This window comes from Ictalurus furcatus, chromosome 3, assembly GCF_023375685.1.
Source record: "Ictalurus furcatus strain D&B chromosome 3, Billie_1.0, whole genome shotgun sequence".
Taxonomy (NCBI): Eukaryota; Metazoa; Chordata; class Actinopteri; order Siluriformes; family Ictaluridae; genus Ictalurus; species Ictalurus furcatus.
In genome coordinates, this window is record NC_071257.1 from 23,826,324 (window position 1) to 23,846,610 (window position 20,287).

The following is a 20,287-nucleotide window of genomic DNA, read 5'->3' on the forward strand; positions in this document are numbered from 1 at the left end:
CAATGAATGGTTAAAAAAGAATAAAGTTAATGTTTTGGAGTGGCCAAGTCAATGTCCTGACCTTAATTCAATGGAAATGATGTGGAAGAATCTGAAGCAGGAAGTTCATGTGAGGTTAACCCACCAACATCCAAGAGTTGAAGCTGTTCGGTACTGAGGAATGGGCTAAAATTCCTCCGAGTTGATGTGCAGGTCTGATCAACAGTTACCGGAAACATTTAGCTGCAGTTATTGCTGCACAAGGGGGTCACACCAGATACTGAAAGCAAAGGTTCTCCTACTTTTGCCACTCACAGATATGTAATATATATTGGATCGTTTTCCTCAATAAATAAATGACCAAGTATCTCATTTGTGTAATTGGCTCTCCTTGTCTACTTCTAGGACTTTCATGCATTACTGTATGTGTAGGTATACAAATGTGATGTGCCTCCCTTTGGGTAAATATTTATGCTACATGTAGTGTGTGCATCTAGGCCTCTAAATTATCCCTAAATAATCTTTTAAACTTGCATTCTTTGGTTTACAGTAGGAAGATTAAGAAGCTTGTCAGGAGATATTTTCCTCAGTTATTTCTGTGATGAGGTTATTGTGACAGTTCAGTGGATGTTTAATATAAGCAGAGTTGCCAGTTTATAAAGAAAACAGGACAATGTATCTGTGCACATGGTGCGTTTCATCAGGTATATCTAACTGTAGCTCGTCTGGCACCTTGCACAATTTGTCAGCCATCTGCTCCCCCCGTTCATCTGTGAAATGAAACCACTGCTGAAGAGATTTTCAAAAAGATAAGCTTTAGTTACTAATTGTACACCTGTTGGTGCACAAACCATGTCGATATTTCTAATGACGTTGCATGGAAGTTTACAGCATGATGTTGCTCCTGATACCAGCTCAACACATACTACAGTGTGTACATCAACACTTTTCCTCAGATGGTTCATTCATTTGATCAGCGGTGGTCCCCTTTTGTTGATGTATGGACATCTGTTGCTATGCACAATCACGAATTGTAACCTGATAAACTGTGTGAGGTGCTGCTAATGAACTGGCAAATTAACTATGTGCATAGGTTTGACATGAACTACAAAAAGCCTTTAGGAATCATTGATTATTTATTTTTGGCACCTAAATTGTCTCTGTAGTATTTATGATGATCACGTGTTTGGATATATGGCTGTGGTTGGATGGGTAGCGCTTTCAATATGTCACCCTGCTCGCTGTCATGTTCACCTAATCAGCATCATTCAAACAATAAAAGATCAGAGATCACCAGAAGGTGAACCACTCTTTATGAAAACTAATACCCTGTGTGTGTAGGGGGGATTCAGTGAGTGAAGTGAATATGAAAGTCTGTGTTTTCTAGAAGACATTGTGAAAGGTAATGTAAAATTGATGTCCAATCAGAAAGTAGCAGCTGCTCAAAGAAAGCATTTAAATTATTCATCAGTTTTTGTCTTGTATGACCCTGCTGAAAGGCCATCAGCACCCTCAGGGTTCCAGTTTGTGCACTTGATTGCGTGTGTATGTGTAAAAGGGAGAGAGAATAGCGGGCTATAGCATAAGCCTGTGACAGGTGTTACACCGGCTCTGTCACCTGGTGTAATTGCCTGTGCTTACATAAAAAAAGAGGTGAGGGGGAATTACTGTCATGATGGAGTGCTGCACTTGGCTGTTTTCATTATAGGACCTTGAATGGTGTCTGCTTTCCTTGCACTGAACAATTTGTTTGTTAAAATAAATATGAGGTTAAACAAAATACATAATGGAGGAAACATGGGAATACCAGTGTATGCAGAGTGATTATGAGAATTTATTTTTCTTATCTCTAGAGGGTCTGACTTTCTTACTGGATTTGAGTTTGGAATATTTTTTATGTTAATTATACCAAGCCTTTATTTATTAAAGCAGATGAGTTTGCAGAGTCTCACCCACGGTTGGACAGAAGACTAAATAAAGTCTGTGCTGGTCCCTAACTAAACCTTTCTTCTTCTTGTAGGCAACAGTGTATATGTACAAAATGTTAATAATTGCTGCAATAAATGTTTTTATATTTACACTATATGGCCAAAAGTTTGTGGACACCTGACCATCATGCCCACATGTGCTTTTTGAACGTCGTGTTCCAGATTTAGTCATCAAGTTCAGGGAAGGTTTTCCACTAGATTTTGGAACGTGGCTATGGGGATTTGTGTACATTCAGCCACAAGAGCATCAGTGGGGTCAGGCACTGACGTCGAGCATGGAGGTTTGGGGTGCACTGAGTGTTTCCAGTTCATCCCAAATGTGTTTAGTGAGGTCGCGGTCAGGACGCTCGTGTTCTTCCACACCAATCTTGGCAAACCATGTCTTTGTGCACAGGGGCATTGTCATGCTGGAACAGGTTTGGACTCGACCCCTTAGATCCAGTGAAGGGGAAATTATATTCCTACAGCATACAAAAACATCATATTCAGTTGTGTGCTTCCAACATTGTGAAGCAGTTTAGGGAAGATCCACCTATGGGTATGGTGGTCAGGTGTCCAAATAATTTTGGCCAAATAGAGTTTATAGTTCTTAAAAACTGCAGGCTTGTTTCTCCTTTATACATATGCCAACTGCAAGTAAGGTTCTAGCATTTAATAGTCTGGTTACCCCAAACTTGAAAAGGAAGAAAATTGTATTTCGAAGATGCTATGGCATTGATTGCTGCACAGAAGCATCCCAGGCATTTGGACCACCAGTATCTGATTGCAAACTGAATTGAAAAGGCTTGTGTCAATTTCACTACAGCACATGACTGTCCAACTACTTGAACCTGACATTCCATGTGTGAGGGAAGCATGCAGCTGAGCTAGCAAGGTTTTAGACCTCTTTGGGCAGGTCGATTGTTTTAACCACCACATCAGAAATATAAATAAAATATTTTTGGTGAAGATGAGGAGTGAAAGTACAGTATGTTATAGACAGAAACCCCTAGTTTTGGCCCAAACCATATTTTTCCTGATTGTGGTTTTCCTAGACCAACACACAATTAATATATTGGGTTAATGTTCCATGTGTTTATTAATTCATCTTGTACTTTCCTACAGGTAACACAGGAGATTTGTGACCCGAGCAGAGTGTTCCGACTACTCGGATCAGACAGGTCTGTGCTAGTTTCATGACTGCTTCTTCCACTCATGTGTTTCTCTTTCTCTGTTCATCTGTCTTTCACTCACCCACCCATTCATGCAGTGTTCCCAGTGCTGTGTGTCTCATTTCTCTCTCTATTTCCTCTTTACCTGGAAACATACTATCACCTTCCAGCTCATCTCCTCCCATCCTCAGAGAGCCTGTGATTTCCCTTACTGCTTAAGTTTCTATGACGAGAGACACACTGGGATCTGTGTGTGGGGACATGAGCATGTGCAGTGTAAATGGAAACATCAGTAAAATGTTTTCATTGTGGCCCAGACATACAAGGGTTTCATGAGCGAGAGAGAATTTTCTAGAACAGGTTGATGAGAAAATGTATTAATATATCATATGCTCTCAGAACAGCATATTATTTGTCATTTTTTTTCTACAAGGAATAATTCCTTTGAGGTCTGATCCATGTTGACATGATTGCATCATATAATTGCTGCAGATCTGTCAGCTGCACATTCATGCTGTGAATTTCCCATTATACCACATCCCCAATGGTGCTTTATTAGGCATGGCACATTATCATGCTGGAAGTTTCCATTACAAGATGGACAGTTTTGGCCATGAGGGATGTACATGGTCAGCAATAATACTCCGATAGGCTGTGGCATTCAAACGCTTCTTGACTAGTATTAATGAGCTTAATGTGTGCCAAGAATAACGTTCCTCACTATTTTACATCACCACCACCAGCAGCCTGAACTGTTGACACAAGACCAATTTGGGTTCATGAATTCATGCTGTTGAGACCAAATTATAACCCTACACTAATCTAAGCACTAATCTGGCCAGGTGATGTTTTTCCAGTCTTCAACTGTCTGGTTTCGGTGAGCCTATGCCCACTGTAATCTGATTCCTGGCAGGAGTAGAAACCAATAATTCTGCTATTGTAGCCCATCTTTGATAGATTGTGCATCCTGATATGCTTTTCTGCTCACCACAGTTTTAAAGAGTGGTTATGTGAGTTAATGGCCAGACTGTTTTGAGCTGCCTTCCTGTCAGTTTGAAACAATCTGGCTATTCTCCCCTGATTTGACTCATCATCATCATCATCATCATCATCATCACATTTCTGCCTGCAGAACCACCACTCATGTTTTTTTTTGCACAATTCTGCGTGAACTCTAGAGATTGTTGTACACAAAATTCCCAGGAGATCAGCAGAAAATACTCAAACCAGCCCATCTCGCTCCAACAACCGGAGTCAAAGCCACCTAATGTTATGATGTGAACATTAACTGAAGCTCTTGACCTGTCTCTGCATGCTTTTATGTTTGTGCACTACTTCCATGCGATTGGCTCATTTGAGAATGTCATGACTGTATAGGTGTACAGGTGTTCCTAATAAAGTGTATAGAAGATAAAGGTCTAGTGTGTTAGAATTGATCCGTTTGTGAAAAGTGAGAAGACACAGAGTTGTCAGTTTTATCAAGCCCAAACAGCCTCACTTTCTGGAAGAACAACGTCATTGTAATAGTACAGTATGGGAGGAGACGGTGTCTGTTACGCACACACATTCTCCCCTATGACTCAGAGGTTGCTCTCATCCATTGTGAAACAGGTGCATTGGCCTCGGGCCCCCAGGCTCTGGCCTCTGTCTTTGGGAAGAGATGAGCTCTGCTGTCACAGCCTGTTCCTTAACAGGTCCTTAATATGTCACACACAACAGAAGGGTCGATTAAAGGGACCGAATGTTCGGTTAGCTGTCCTTCTCATTGAATATGATTTGATTGGCTCTCCGCACAAACCCCGGTCCGTACATCCTTCAGACACATATGCACTTGCACGCACACCTTTCTGCCTATACTCTTATGTTTTATTCACTGTGACACGGGCAGTGCCAGGCTGGTGTGTCTGTGTGCTGTAATTTCATCTGATGCCCTGTGCCCGCTGCCTCCCCCTCTCATCTCTCCTTCTGCTGAGGACACGACCAGTCTTGTGTCATACTCTGCGTCTTTCCTCTCTGCTAGTCTCTCTGCATGTGTATTTTTCCTAATTAAATGCAGCGATCTGCAACTTCAGTGCTCTTTATCTCTGTGTTTCTCTTTCTCTATCCCCTGTACTTTTGTTTCTCTCCCTGATGTGTACTGTTTTGTTTTTTTGTTTTTTTTTTAGGGTGGTGGTTTTGGAGAGCAGGCCCACTGATAACCCGACGGCTCTCAGCAACCTTTACATCCTGGCAGGCCATGAGAACAGTTACTAGACTGATTCTCACTGATACTGCTCCCTCACCTAGTCACAGCTTTGACATTGTGGATTCAGAGCTGTCTGGCAGTGAACTCTCTTCTTTCACAGTATGCTGCTTGTTTAAGCAAAGGTTTGAAGACAAAGTGAGCAGAGGCTTCAGATCGTGCCTTAATTCCCTGAATGAACCTTCGAAGTGGTCCATGCTGTGCATCTTTCTGCCTCGGTCACTGGCAAACGGCTAATTTAGAATCAGATCAAAAGTAGCCGCATGACTCCAGCAAATATATTTTACATCTAAAAATGCCTGAAGAAATATTCACCAAACGGCAAGACTGCAGAAATTGTAGTATAAAGTGCCTTTTTTTAAGGGGACTGTTTAGGTGTGCTTTATTAAATCCTTTGAGAAACAGGCTCTCCTGTGTGACTAATCAGTATGCAACTAACTAATGTATCTTCAAACCAGACTTAGACTTTAGATCATCTTTTGGTAGTATTTAGCAGGCGTGAAGTGAGCAAAAAGCGAACAAGGAAGCAAGGACATATTGCCGTTGGCTATTTAAAGTGTAAATTATTGAGCTGTGGTGATGTGTTGTAGTTTAAACGTAGCGTTTCTGAAAGCTCACCAGCAAAAGCTGACTTCCTCAAAGAGCAGGACTCCACTCAGCTGCATCTTTTATTTGACTGCTTTGTAATAATAAAATAAATCTATCCTGCTTGGTTACATTTTAGAATGCAGTTATGATGTAAAATTGTATCCTTTTTATTGTAACTTTTATTCAGTATTTGCACCATGTAAGCACTTTTGTACATTAATGTTTTTTGTATTTAAGAATGACAAAATATGGGAGATACAAGGTTTTTATGACTTGCGGAGTATTTCCATGGCTTTAGTTCTAATGTATGCTTTTTTTGTAATAAAAAAAAGACCGTTAACAATCCAGTGTCTTGATTTCGTTCATTAAAATGTCAAATAACAAATGACCTTGGTTTGATCTGTGATCGGGTGTATGCGTGTATGTGGGCTGGTTGGCTCTGGTAATATAGTGCTCTACCTCATGATTTGTCCTTCACCAGGGATCACTGAGCATGGGATCACACTGGTCTCCTGCGGGGCTACAGTACTACACAGCTGACCGGGTTTTCTGCACTTGTAGTTTGAAACCTTTTGTGTAAAGCAGCGGAGTCCCCCTGTCCAGCATGTTTTGTTCTTTCTCTGTACCACACCTGAGCCAACTAATCAAGCTAATTAACAGCTAATCTTTCTCCGTGGTCAAAGCCCATGTAATTCCAGTATAATTAAAACATGAGGCGTGACGTCTAGTGTATACGTCAACGGGTGTGTGCTTGTGAGTCTTCCAAAATTTCTAATTTAGTCACTACTTTTACTATTTTAATTGAGTTTGTGAGTAAAAATATATTCAAAAGTGTTTGTTTGTTTTTGTATTAAACTTGATTAGAGGGGATGCATACATTAGATATAATCTAATACCACATTTTCTAATAAAAAAAAGGTATAAAACATCTTTATATATATATAAATAAATTTGATACCTTAACTTATTTAGCTTTTAAAATTGTCTTTATTTGGTTTATCACAGATGGAAAAAAAATTGACACATGAAAAAATATAAATTTCTTGATCTGTTCAGGTCTGATGGACAAAAGGAAATACGTTAGCAGTTACAGAAAATATTTAGCACTGTCAGGGCCATAAATAATGCACTAAACTAATGTGATATGCTGTTAGAAGAGTAGAGTGAATACTACAATATTTTTAGACCCTGGGCATCATTGGCATGCTGCATTAAAAAGAAAGGAAAAATCTTTGTAGAAGAAAAACTTGTAAAACATGCAAGTGTGTCACTGATGCTTTGAGTTTTATGTATTTTATGTTTAGACTTTGAGGAGCTAGAAAGCACCATGCATTGTGTAACACTGCCAGGATATTCTAGCCCTGAACCTGTTGTCTCCAACAATATGGATCGGATGTTTCAAAAAATAATGGCAGTCTTACTCTCTGGACTGTATTACAAACTTAAGAAAATAAATGAGCTTGAAATATTCTGTTTCAACCCTGCAGAGACTCAGTACTAGCCTGTTATTCTCTCCAGAGGAGGCTTTACCAGATTATTGTGGGGTGCCAATAATTATCAAACCAGTCAGAACAAAAAACACTACAAACAAAAAAACCATACAAAGGTGTTCACCATTCTATGTGTTACTTCTTTTACTCATTTTGTTTCATTCTTTTCATGATTCCTGATTTGCTAGTGAATCTGGTCCCAGTGAGTGAGAAGAGCTGCCGAGCATCAGTGTTTCAGATTTGTTGTCTGATCTTGTGTGTTCATGTGATTTCAGAGCTCGGGATTGGAGCGCGTGTGGGTTTGTGCTGTGTCTCTGCGCATTCACTCCTCTTGGAGAAGGTGGAGCCTGTGCGCTGTTCCTATGGGGACCGAGGCGCATGTAAATGCCCAGCTCCTTCAGGCCACCTCACACACCCCTACACACTCCCACGGGCCAAACACACACACACACACACACACACTGAGCGATCACAAAAACAACACCTGCAAGGCGCAGTTTGGAGCGACCGAAGCGCACCAAGGTAGGCGGCCATCACACTATTTACATTTTATTATTCCACTGGAAGTTTTTGTTTTGTTTTTGTTTGTTTCCCCGTGAAACGGACCTTGTGTTAAATCTCGGATTTGATTGAACAGATATCATTAAATGCTGATATCATTAAATGACTTATTACACATTTCTAACTCAACACAGGCACGTTGTACAAAACTGAAGGAGCTGATAATGATCGCGTTTGCAGAGACGTTGCGTAATACTTTACTAATGTTTTCCCATTCAGAGGCTATCATATAATACTACTACTAATAATAATAATTATAATAATAATAATGTATAGGCAGGGATTCGTTTTTTGTTTTGTTTATATGTTTGTTTGGTTGGTTTTTGTATTATTGGAGTCTAACTCCAGAATAAACGTAGCCATGCATGCAGAGCTTTAATTCAGTGGGGTTAATGTTTGTCCAGGTTGGTCAGTGGATGAGGGAGGTGGTGCAGCAGAGTGCTCTGGGATTCCACTTGGATTCACAGCATGGAGAAGTATGAGAAGATTGCAAAGATCGGAGAAGGCTCATACGGAGTCGTGTTCAAATGCAGAAATAAAGACACGGGACAGATCGTCGCCATTAAAAAGTTCGTGGAGTCGGAGGATGACCCGGTTATTAAAAGAATTGCGCTCAGGGAGATCCGGATGCTCAAGGTACACACACAAAAAAACAACCACAACACACTCATAATAAACAGGTCACAGTGCTAAAATACATCCTCTGTGTGCACATGATGTCAAAATCAGACTCCAGCACCCTGTACAGTATCCTGCCCTTTCCAAGCAGACTTAAAATGAACCTTCGGCTTCTCATAGAACCTGAATGGTACTTGAACCGTTTCTCTTATCATAAATGTTTACATTATGTGAAGTTAAATATATATATATATATATATATATATATATATATATATATATATATATATATATATATATATATATATGATTTAGTTCATTGCAGCACCAGAAAGAAAGAAAAAAAACATATCATATCAGAACTATTCATTAAAGGTTCTTTAAATCAGATTTAAAAAAGAGATTTAAAGAAACTTTCTGCGCACAAAGAACGCTCAGAAATAAAGGTACCAATCTGTCCGTTTCCTTGTTGCTGGAATATTTCATGTGTATCTTTGCATGTTGTGTGTCTTTAGAATAAAGCTTTAACGGTACATCAGTGGTTCGTAAGGTCCCTTAAATGATTTCTACACCCAGGTACACCCAATTATGTTTATTCGTGAAAGATACATGCTAAAAGTACAACAGATGTATCTTTGATGTTTCAAGACAAGAAAAAGTGCAGTTTGGTTTCTTTATTTCAGAGAGGGAACAATTCCAAACGTCTTCGTCATCCTTCTCAGTACAGATTTGTAATCCAAGTATTCAAATATTAGCAATAATAATAGCTTCATGTTTATTTATTGGGACTGTTAAAGATTACTATTCCTGATCCAAAACCAAAAGAAGCAGAGAACACAAAGCAGAATCCAAACTCATAGAATAATAACATATCTCCTTTTATATAATATCATTACGATGTCATACTTTATATTATTTATACTTTGTAAGTCATTAAGGTTTGGATGAAACCCATTTAGTTGAAGTGACTGGTCAGTTTGGCTTATAATTATGAAAACCATTAGAAAAATAATGATTGATTTGATAAATAAAATAAATTTGATTTCATCTCCACTGCTGTAACATCATTTAAAGATCTAGGCACCCCTTTTTTTGGTTGAAAAACAAATTATAACAATAACAATAATGTCCTTTAGACCCTAAAAGACCCTCTCTTTTTTTTCAGACCCTAAACACCCTTTTTTGCCACCTTTATTTTTACGATAGTTGCATGACTTATTTCGATACTATTGTGACATGTTTTGACATTGGGCCTACTGGGAAGACAGGTAATGTGCCGTTTTGTAATTGGAGCCTGTGATTTGGTTGCATTGTTATGTAGCCTATAGAACACTAGTGTGTCTGGGGGGAATGAATGGCAGCTACAACCGTATAATACTAAGCTCTAATTGAAGTGTGCGTTTGGAAATTGCCAGTGGGTTGGTTAGCTGAGAGCTATTTTTGGCATGCTGTTATGGTAGCAAGTATTTGCTTGGGTTTGTAGCAGTTATCAGTCATCCTTATTCTCAGGTTCCTGTCACTTTAGGTCTATCTAATGGAGTAACTTTGTGGTTCAGTATATTAAAGATGGTACTTAAACAGCTAGTCTGTTGTTGCTTAAAATATATCATTCATTGCCACAAATACTTACTCCATGAATTCATGTCTTATTTAAAAAAACAAACAAACAAAAAACACCTCCACATATACATTCTAATGTCCTATGTCAGTATATTATTGTATACCAAGTGTACATTAATATTAATTCAGCTCTTGGGGTTTGTAAACTTCATTACTTTATGTGGGTATGTGCTTGTGGAAACTGAATGGAGATAGAGAATAGGATTGTCTTATAGATGCTCTCACGTGCTGATCTTTTTTGGTTAGTGTGTGGGAACGGAAGAAAAGAGGAGGGGTACGAGCAAGACGCTTTTCATTTGCACCAAAAGAGTAGCCTATATAACATTAGCGTAGGAGGACTCGGGGTTAGTGACCTACAATCGTTAATCTCCACTGTTGCTTTGCATTTTACAACCTCTCATCGTGTGTGTGTGTGTGTGTGTGTGTGTGTCTGTGTGTTTTGGTGTTGTGTGTTGTGTGATGGGGTCTGATTCTGGTGGATTATAAACAGAGAGTTTTTCTCAATCAAAGGATAGCATGCAGTAGTGTGTTGTGGTGTGTTACGTGTACAAAGCCCACACGTTAACAAAGCTGTCTTTGGTGTTCATGGGGAAGAGTGAGAAGGCTGATTAGATGAGCCGATGAAATACAAGTGAATACAAGTGCTTTCTTATTTGTTTTTGACCCAGTGTCTTGTTATGACAGATAGATGAACTCCCCCGTCCTGAAGACATGTTCAAAACCATGCCATATTTACTATTTGGGGTATTTTGCATGACATTTTCTATACCAATTATCGGCAGAAATCCCACAAAGCAGTGCAGTGATCATGTTAAACTGATGTGCCTGAACATAATACCCATAATCCACTGCAGTGTTTGGATGTAATAGTGAATAGAGCTGCATTTTAGCTCCAATGATGTATGGATTTTGAGCTAGCTGGGCCTCTGTGCAACCAGTATGCATGTGCGTGTGAGTGCGCACATGCACTGGTTTAACTGTTTATTGGCTGGATAATAAAAAGGAGCTTGCTTTAAATAGGCTTCTGGATGGTGACCTGTTGCCATTGGAGATGCTGTGTGTCTGCTCTGTGAATTTTACAATGCCTGGCAGATAAGACATGCAGCAGCTTGTCTCTGTCCCTCTGTCCACTTACACATAGAAAACAATCCTGTAAAAGTTAACAGAAATTCCCACAGTAAAAATTGTGTGTGTGTGTGTGTGTGTGTGTGTGTGTGTGTACAGCAACTGAAGCACTGTAACCTGGTCAACCTGATTGAAGTATTCAGGAGGAAGAGAAAACTGCATCTAGTATTTGAGTACTGTGATCATACGGTGCTCAACGAGCTCGACAGGTATCCCCGAGGGTGAGTTCCTCACACACACACCAGTTTAATACATACATCTACCTTATATCCACACTCACTGGCCATTTCATTGGTATCAATGGACCATCAATGACCAGATCTTGTTTCGGTAATGGACCATTTTTCTTATTACAGCAGGGACACTGACTTATTTGGTAGAAGTGTATCAGGTGCTGAAGTTTTAAAACACCTCAATGTCACTGCTGGGGTGAGGACAGTCCAAAAATATTCAGCACTCCCAGAGTTAGAAACTTACACTGATGAAGGGATAGTGTTGGATTAACACAAGCTCTGAGTGGGGAAAAAAAAGAATATGTTATAGTCTCTAAATGTACACCTAGCAGATTTACCAAAAATGGTGCTATGGGTGTCGAATGAAGTGGACTTTGGGTATGTATAGTGTTGAGCAACACTGTGACGTGCTGAGAATGCTCCACTATGAACAAATGATCTCTGGCTAGAAGTGTTACTATGACGGGTGACAGATGGACCACCGTGCACATATGTACATAGTACATTTACCTGATAAAAAGGCCAATGAGTTCAGATACAAGGTAGGTGTGCCTCATAAACTGGCTTCTGAGTGTACACTCATTCACACACTTGGACACACAGGATGCTTTTAAAACTGTTTGTGAGCCACTTTCTCTTCGTCACACAAATAACCATATTGTTTCTGTGTTGCTGGGGTGGCCAGACCCGTTTGTAGTGGAATGTTTACAGCAGTGATTACCCAGAGTGCTTTGCTGGACATCTGTATCCAAGTGTCCTGGTGCGCCCGCTAAAGTGTCCTAATGCACTAGAGTAGTGGGAAGATGATAATCGAATTGAAAAGACAAATTGTTGCTTAACATGTTTTCATAAAAACTCGCTACCACATTATAAACTTCTATATACTGTACTGTGTTATATAATACTGTAATAAAATGGTTCATAATGTAATAACTTTTACTGAAACTGTTATATAGTATATAATGTAATAGCAGGGAGTACAGTGGCTTAGTGGTTTGCATGGTTGCCTCACATCTCCAGGGTTCAGGGTTCGAATCCCACCTCCGCCCTGTATGCATGGAGTTTGAATGTTCTCAGGGGTTTTCTCCGGGTACTCCGGTTTCCTCCCCAGTACAAAAACATGTGGTAGGCTGGTTGACGTTTCCAAATTGTCTGTAGAGTAGGTTGCCCACCTGTCCAGGGTGGCCCTGAGCTCCCCGGGATAGGCTCCAGGCTCCCCACGACCCTGTGTAGGATAAGTGCTATGGAAAATGGATGGATGAGTTATTGTATAATTGCATAGAAGTTTAACAGGTAAAGACAGAATCTGCTAATTTCCTGAGATTTTCTCATACAACAATCTCTGAATGGTGAGAAGAAAAAAAAAAACATCCAGTGAGCACAGGTGAAATGTGAATGGCCAGACCGCTTTGAGTTAGACTAAGCCAAATAAATATTCATGGTGAGCAGAAAAGCATCTCAGAACACACAACTAGTCGAACCAGCAGAAGACCACATTTGGTTCCGCTCCTGTCAGCCAAAAACAGGAATCTGAGGCAACAGTGGGCACAGGATTACTGAAACTGACCTAATATTTTAAAACGGAAGCAGCACAAACAAAACTTTTATCGGCACAAATGAAGCACAAACGATTGAGACTATTTGGAGTGAACTTGGAGCATGTGGTGGGCTGGTGACGTCACCGCACCATAATTCAATGTCTAATATTTTAAAAACAAAAGCAGCACAAAGGAAACTTTTAGTGGCACAAACCAGCACAAACCAGCACAAACGAAGCACAAACGATTGAGACTATTTGGAGTGAATTTGGAGCGAGTGTGGGGGCAGAGTGACCCCAGAATGACCTATAAATATTCTTTTAATATCTCCAGCACTGAAGCAGCACAAACGAAAATTTTTATGGCACAAATCAGCACAAACGATTGAGATTATTTCGCCGGCATTTTGCGTTGGGTGGGGGGCCAGCTTCACACAGGTCTGAAATAGGACAGTTAAAGATCGGAAAAAACATCATCTGGTCTTTTTCCCATCTTCAAATTTTGGTAGTATCATAAATCCAACAAATATTCTGATGGATAGTTCAGTGATCTGCTTATAATAATAACTAAACAGAATAAACAAGGCACCCAGCCAAAAAACGTGTAATAAAACCCCACTTTAGGCACATGATATATGCAGCAATATTCCATGAGGATAGATTTATGATGTTTTCTCGAGCCTTCCTTTTACAGTGGTTAATAACGTAGCAAATTGATTGCTTGTCGCACCAAATAAAAATGGGGTTATTTACAACACTGTAACACAGAGCAGTGTGGAAGAGGCCAAAGGATAAAGTGAGAAAAGGGAGAGGGAGAAGAGATAATAGCTACGTTTACATGCAGCCTAATAATCTGTTAATAGTCTGACTCGTAGCTGAATTGAAATGAATAACGTTCACGTATAAACCACCATCAGAATTCAGCAAACCAAGTGAACGAAATGTCTATCAGAAATACGTGCAATGATTATTTATAGCAAGGTGAGCTAGATGGGATTTGTTCAGCCTGGATAAAGTAAATTAAAGATCTCTCACAGATGTGAGGTAAGAGTTAAGGGGAAGCGTTCAGCATCAACAAAACATACATCAGCTTAGAGTAGTGCTACAGTAGTGCTACATTTACATGATATCTCTCACACGCAGGCTAACACATTAGTGCCAGACCATAGACACAAAACAAAGAGATGGCGTGTAAAAGTGTGCTATAGGATGACCGCTTATATTTCTCCCACTCATTCTAAAGCTTTTTTTATACCGTTGAATGGGATTATTAAAATTATAATCGAGCATATGAGCTCAGTGTGTGTATGAATGTGTTGTATATTGCTGGTTATACTGTGTTGTTGTTTTGTTTTGTTTTACACAGAGTTCCAGAGCCTTTGGTTAAGAGTATCACCTGGCAAACACTACAAGCTGTTAACTTCTGCCACAAACAAAATGTAAGAATTTATACTTCTGTCTGTCATACTGTCTGTTTTTCTTTATTAAAAATCTGATTTTATTTGTTTTATTTACAAACTAACCAAAATGAAGAACCAGCATGTTTCCTTTTGGTTAGATTTAGGTGTAAGTACTGCATTAATTAGCTGCATTAATAAATATGTCAATGAATGGTCCTCACAAGGATAGTAAGACAAGTGTATGCATGTGTGTGTGTGTGTGTGTGTGTGTGTGCATGTCTGCAGAAACTGAGCGGGAGCAGTACAGGTTGTGCAAGGTTGGGTTTCAGATTGCCGATGTTAATCTGAACAGTGATAGTGAATTAGAGAGTGAAAAGTGAGGTAAATGGTCTTAGATTAGATGTCTGCCATATTCCATCACCAGGTAATTCACAATACACTATATGACCAAAAGTTTGTGGACTTTATTTAAAATCTACACCGATCAGCCATAACATTAAAACCACTGACAGGTGATGTGAATAACATTAATTATCTCTTTACAATGGTACCTCTCAAGGGGTGGGATATAATACTGATAAGTGAAAAGTCAGATGTCAGTGTTGAGGTGTTGGAAACAGGAAAAATGGACAAGCATAAGGATCTGAGCAACTTTGACAAGGGCCCAATTGTGATGGCAAGACGACTGGGTCATTGCATGTCCAAAACAGCAGGTCTTGTGGGGCGTTCCCAGTATGCAGTGGTTAGTACCTACCAAAAGGGGTCCAAGGAAGAATAATTGGTGAACCAGTGACAGGGTCATGGGCGCTCAGGGCTCACTGATGTGCATGGGGAATGAAGGCTACCCGACTGGTCCAATTCCACAGAACAGCTACTGTAGCATAAACTGCTGAAAAAGTTCATGCTGGCTATGATAGAAAGATGTCAGAACACACAGTGTATCGCAACTTGCTGCATGTGGGACTGCGTAATGGCAGCAAAGCTCTGGTGAACTCCATGCCCAAGAGGGTTAAGGCAGTGCTGGAAAATAATGGTGGCCACACAAAATATTGACAGTTTGGGCCCAATTTGGACATTTTCACTCTGGGGTGTACTCACTTTTGTTGCCAGTGGTTTAGACATTAATGGCTGTGTGTTGAGTTATTTTGAGGGGACAGTAAATTTACACTGTTACACAAGCTGTACACTCACTACTTTACATTGTAGCAAAGTGTCGTTTCTTCAGTGTTGTCACATTAAAAGATATAATCAAATATTTACAAAAATGTGAGGGGTGTACTCACTTTTGTGAGATACTGTATATATATATATATATAAGGTTGGAACTGTCAGATATTGTGTGTATGCAGGTGTTTGTGTGTGTGAGAGAGAGAGAGAGAGAGAGAGAGAGAGCGAGACCACTGCCTATAATAAGAAGATATATATAAATAAAAAATGTAACACCTGTGTGTGTGTTTGTGTTTAGTGTATCCACAGAGATGTGAAGCCAGAGAATATACTCATCACCAAACATCAGGTCATAAAGCTCTGTGACTTTGGCTTTGCCAGGATCCTCAGTATGTACAAACACACACACACACATGCATAAAGATGACAATAATGATACCAGGTAATCACAATGAAGTTCCCAGACAGAGCACTGTCTTCTTATCAATGTTTGTTTTGTGTATATGTGTGTGTGTGCAGCTGGGCCGTGTGATTATTATACAGATTACGTGGCCACTCGGTGGTACAGGGCTCCGGAGCTGCTGGTGGGAGACACTCAGTACGGCCCTCCTGTAGACGTGTGGGCGGTGGGCTGTGTGTTTGCTGAGCTGCTGTCTGGCGCTCCTCTCTGGCCGGGCAAATCTGATGTAGACCAGCTTTATCTCATAAGGAAAACCTTAGGTAAGAGATCCAGCACTACACTGTGTGTGGATCAAACACTAAAACCCTCCAGCAGTTTACGAATTTAAGATCACAGAAATGAATGCAAAATCAAGCAAACGGCAAAAATTTTCCGCAGATTTGGGCGGAAACGCATCACGAGTCGTCATCACAACACGCGTTCAGTCAAAGCCCTCCTCAATTCACGTGCGTCGAACATGAGTTCAGCTAAAACGTCTCATTTACCAACAAACATCACTGAAAAAGACGGTGCAAAACAATTTCGTGTAAACGCAATTTCGCCAATTCAAGTTGTTTGCCACAGTTTGCATCACAAATTTTGAAAAAAGCCGCAGCAAAATCAAGCATCGGCCACAAAAAAACCCTCTAATGTAAAAATTCAATAACTTTTTTTATAGACTTGTACATATAAAAAATAGTGAACATTGATAAATGGGAAAGATAAAGTAAAATGGAGATTCTAAAATAAGAATAAATTTAAAAAAAAAAAACAGGATTTCTGCTAAACTGTATGAGCTGAATTTCTATTCAAATGTATTTTTGACATTAATTTCTGAATAAAATACATGAATTGTCCAGTATTTACATGAAATTCTATATATTTGTTGCTGTTTGTGTTGGAGTATGTGTACATATGATCACTCGGTATACTCCTCCTGTTCTCTAGGCAGACAGAAGTGTTCAGTGAGCTTGTTGGTGTTTGCATTGTGTTTGTAGGTGATTTGATCCCCAGACACCAGCAGGTGTTCAGCAGTAACCAGTTCTTCAGCGGAGTATGTGTTCCTGAACCACAAGAAATGGTGGGTGTATAAGAGGTGCTTTAATCTGGTTACACTACCAACATGCCGAGTGCTGTGTGTTTAGTATGCTCTCCTTTCCCTGTGTTTATTCATCAGTATATACTGCTCGGTGGTTTTTAAGTGCTCTGCTAACAGGCTGTTTACCTGACATGCACCTGACCGAGTTAGATATAAATAGTACAACGATATCCTGTCCCAGGCACCACAGCTTATTAAAGTATGATGAGCTATATATGCTGAGCTGTGGAAAACAACACACTCTCCTCTGGGAGGTTTTATACTCATTTAATCAGTGTTATGTCCTTAGTCACAGGTCAAGACATCCCAGTGATTGGAGAGAAACTATTTATAGCGTGGTTATAGTGATAACCAACTCGTACACATTTCCATTCAGTGACAACACAGTTATGTAGTGTGGGCCACTGGGACTGCACAGTGATGTGTGTGAGCAAAGAAAAGAAGATAGTGATTTCTCAGTGTTACATCACCTTCTATATCTTCTCTCTCTCTCTCTCTGTGTAGGAACCTCTGGAGCAGAAGTATCCAAACATCTCTTTCCAGGCATTAAGTCTAATGAAGGTGAGCTATGTAGACTGAACACAGAATAATAACATATAATAATAATAAAAATGACTGCCAAATCACGTTTTCTATAAGTTTTACACATGTTTTAAAACTTGTAGTTTTAGAAGAGCAGTTTACACCACAGCGCTGTTGAATGCTTGAATCTGATTGGTCAGAAGGTGTTGATTAGTATTCTATAACATCAGCTCTGATGGCAATTGATACTGCTAGGGAAATCATAGGTTTATATTAATATGTTGGTTGCAGTAAGTTATTCATTCTATAACTTATAAGTCTCTCTCTCTCTCAGGGTTGTCTGCGTATGGATCCTGCAGAAAGGTTAACCTGTGAGCAGCTGCTGGAGCATCCATATTTTGACAGTCAGCGGGAGGAGACAGAGAGCGTGACGCGAGAACATGACAGAGCGAAGAGACGGGCACGTCAACCCCGTAAACACCTGCCCCCGGGGGTGAGTTACCATGCCCATGGGGTGGGTATTCTTGTGGATTATATATTATGTGGAACCAATATATGAGACATTAAACGGTAACTGTCAAAGGAATAACATGTAATACACTATTAACCAAGCATTCATTTTTTTGAATGACATAAGATCATGATCAGCTACAGTCAACTAGTTACTATTATTATAGTTACTTATAGCTTAACTTACTAGATACTTGAATTGAATAGGTTTAATAATACTAATATGGTCAACTCGACTCAATATTTTAAAATGATGTACCTGGCTTAGGTTCTTTGGCTTAAAAATTAATAAATAAAAAGTTCTAATAACTCAAACCAATGAATGAACGAATCAATCAATCAGTACATATTTCCTTCCATCCATCCCTCCCCGGTCCAAAGACACACGTTGTAGGCTGATTGGCATTTCCAAATTGTCTATAGTGGGTGAATGGGTGTGCGATTTTGCCCTCCGATGGGTTGGCACCACGTCCATGGTGTCCCCATCCTTGTGCCCCAAGTTCCCTGGGATAGGCTCCAGGCCCAGAAAATGGATGGATGGATGGATGGACCGACCTATTTCCTTAATACTCTTACCAAGTAAATCATTTATTGAGAAATGAACATGTGCTACGATCATACTAGGTGAAAAAGTTTGCGAACCCTTGATTTACTTTAATCTGTGCATCCCCCAAGAAGCCACTGGGATCACATTATAATACAAATGATAGAAGACCCAGTATTATTGTACATGATCCAGAACATTCTCTCTCTGACTGTACGCAGTATTTACCCCAGCTGACCGGCAGCAGTATCTTCCCAGCAGTGGACAACAGGAAGTACTACAACAACAACATGCGTAAATTCAACTACCATTTCCCCAACATCTGATTCTTTATGCGGGAACACACTGTATACACCCCCCAGTCTGTCCCAAAACACATTCATACACTTTGTTTTTCTATTTTGGTGTCTCACACTCACCTACCTTGCGTCTTGCTCAGGAACACTGAGAGTGTAATGCTGGCTGTTCTAGTCACAAAGTGTCCTCATTTTCTGTAGAAAAAAGAATAATGTCCACCGCTCATCTACAGCTGTACTGTCAGTCAGTTCACTGCTGTATCTTTTTGTATACGACTCATGAGACCGCTTCTGTACTCTGTGTGATTGACAAAGAGCCCTGCTCTGCATGTACACACTGATCTGAGTGTGACACTGCCTTTCTGATTGCCAAAGTGCTGCGTGACCTGACACAGAGAGAACAGACTGATTGTCTCATATACACAGTAAAACTAATGATGACCTTGTTTAGTGAAGGGATAACTGAGCTGTAGGTAATTAGCATAAAAAGAAGTGCAGGAATCAAACAATTCCTCTATTATTATTATTTGTACATTTACGTTTTCCTGTCTCTCTTTATTATTAATCTCGGACCATCTAACTTCCTGTGACATACAGAGAAATGGAGAAAAAAACATTCCTTCTACTAACATTATTACTCTAGGTTCTAAGTGTTGATTTTGGAGTGAATTGCATTTATGAATCACATTTTAAAAGAAAAAAAAGAAAGTGTAACTTGTGTTTTGATGGCTTTTATTGGAGCCTTACACATTTAAAACATTTAACAATATTATTGTTGCCTTGACAAGTGGTGCTGATCTTCTGGCCATTGACTTGCACCCAATGCCAAACTGCTAAAGACACAGGCTCCTTCCCCAGCCCTCGGACTCACTGTGCTACCTTCAACATGCTCTCTTTCCCTGTAAATATCTCACAACGTTTAGTTCTGCTGCTTTTCCAAGAAGACAGGCTCAACCCGGGAGTAAATATGGGAACAAGAAATTCTTGCTCTTTTTGTATGCGATTTAATAAAGAGCTTTCAGCAAATGAAATGGTGTGTTTGTTTCTTCGTCAGTGCCTTTTACTGCCATAGTTTTTTTGTTTTTTTTTTTAAATGGAACAAGGACCTCTGTTTTACAAAACAAGACAACAATCAAAAAAAAAAAAAAAAACCCCTTTCAGTCTCAAAACCTGATCTA

General features: G+C 39.7%; 2 protein-coding genes across 5 annotated transcripts in view; both read left to right on the top strand.

The window, feature by feature from the left end:
• map4k5 (mitogen-activated protein kinase kinase kinase kinase 5) overlaps window positions 1-6,293 on the top strand; it is a 51,500-nt gene extending 45,207 nt beyond the window's left edge. For all 3 annotated transcript variants that reach the window (XM_053621639.1, XM_053621640.1, XM_053621641.1), the window contains 2 exons: window positions 3,072-3,127; window positions 5,284-6,293. In XM_053621639.1, the coding sequence (XP_053477614.1) occupies window positions 3,072-3,127; window positions 5,284-5,371 (144 nt within the window). In that variant the 3' untranslated portion in view covers window positions 5,372-6,293. The remainder of the gene's footprint in view (window positions 1-3,071; window positions 3,128-5,283) is intronic.
• A 956-nt stretch (window positions 6,294-7,249) lies between these two features.
• On the top strand, window positions 7,250-20,278 carry cdkl1 (cyclin-dependent kinase-like 1 (CDC2-related kinase)). 2 transcript variants are annotated; one of them, XM_053621647.1, is made up of 10 exons: window positions 7,250-7,960; window positions 8,404-8,635; window positions 11,462-11,583; window positions 14,499-14,571; window positions 15,998-16,088; window positions 16,219-16,419; window positions 17,137-17,219; window positions 17,742-17,798; window positions 18,094-18,252; window positions 19,035-20,278. In XM_053621647.1, exons 2-10 carry the CDS (start codon window positions 8,468-8,470, stop codon window positions 19,137-19,139), a joined length of 1,059 nt encoding a protein of 352 aa, XP_053477622.1. In that variant the 5' UTR covers window positions 7,250-7,960; window positions 8,404-8,467; the 3' UTR covers window positions 19,140-20,278. The 2 variants fall into 2 exon arrangements, with proteins under 2 accessions (XP_053477622.1, XP_053477623.1); XM_053621648.1 differs by lacking the exon at window positions 7,250-7,960 and having other exon boundaries at window positions 7,976-8,635.
• Window positions 20,279-20,287: the final 9 nt, after the last annotated feature.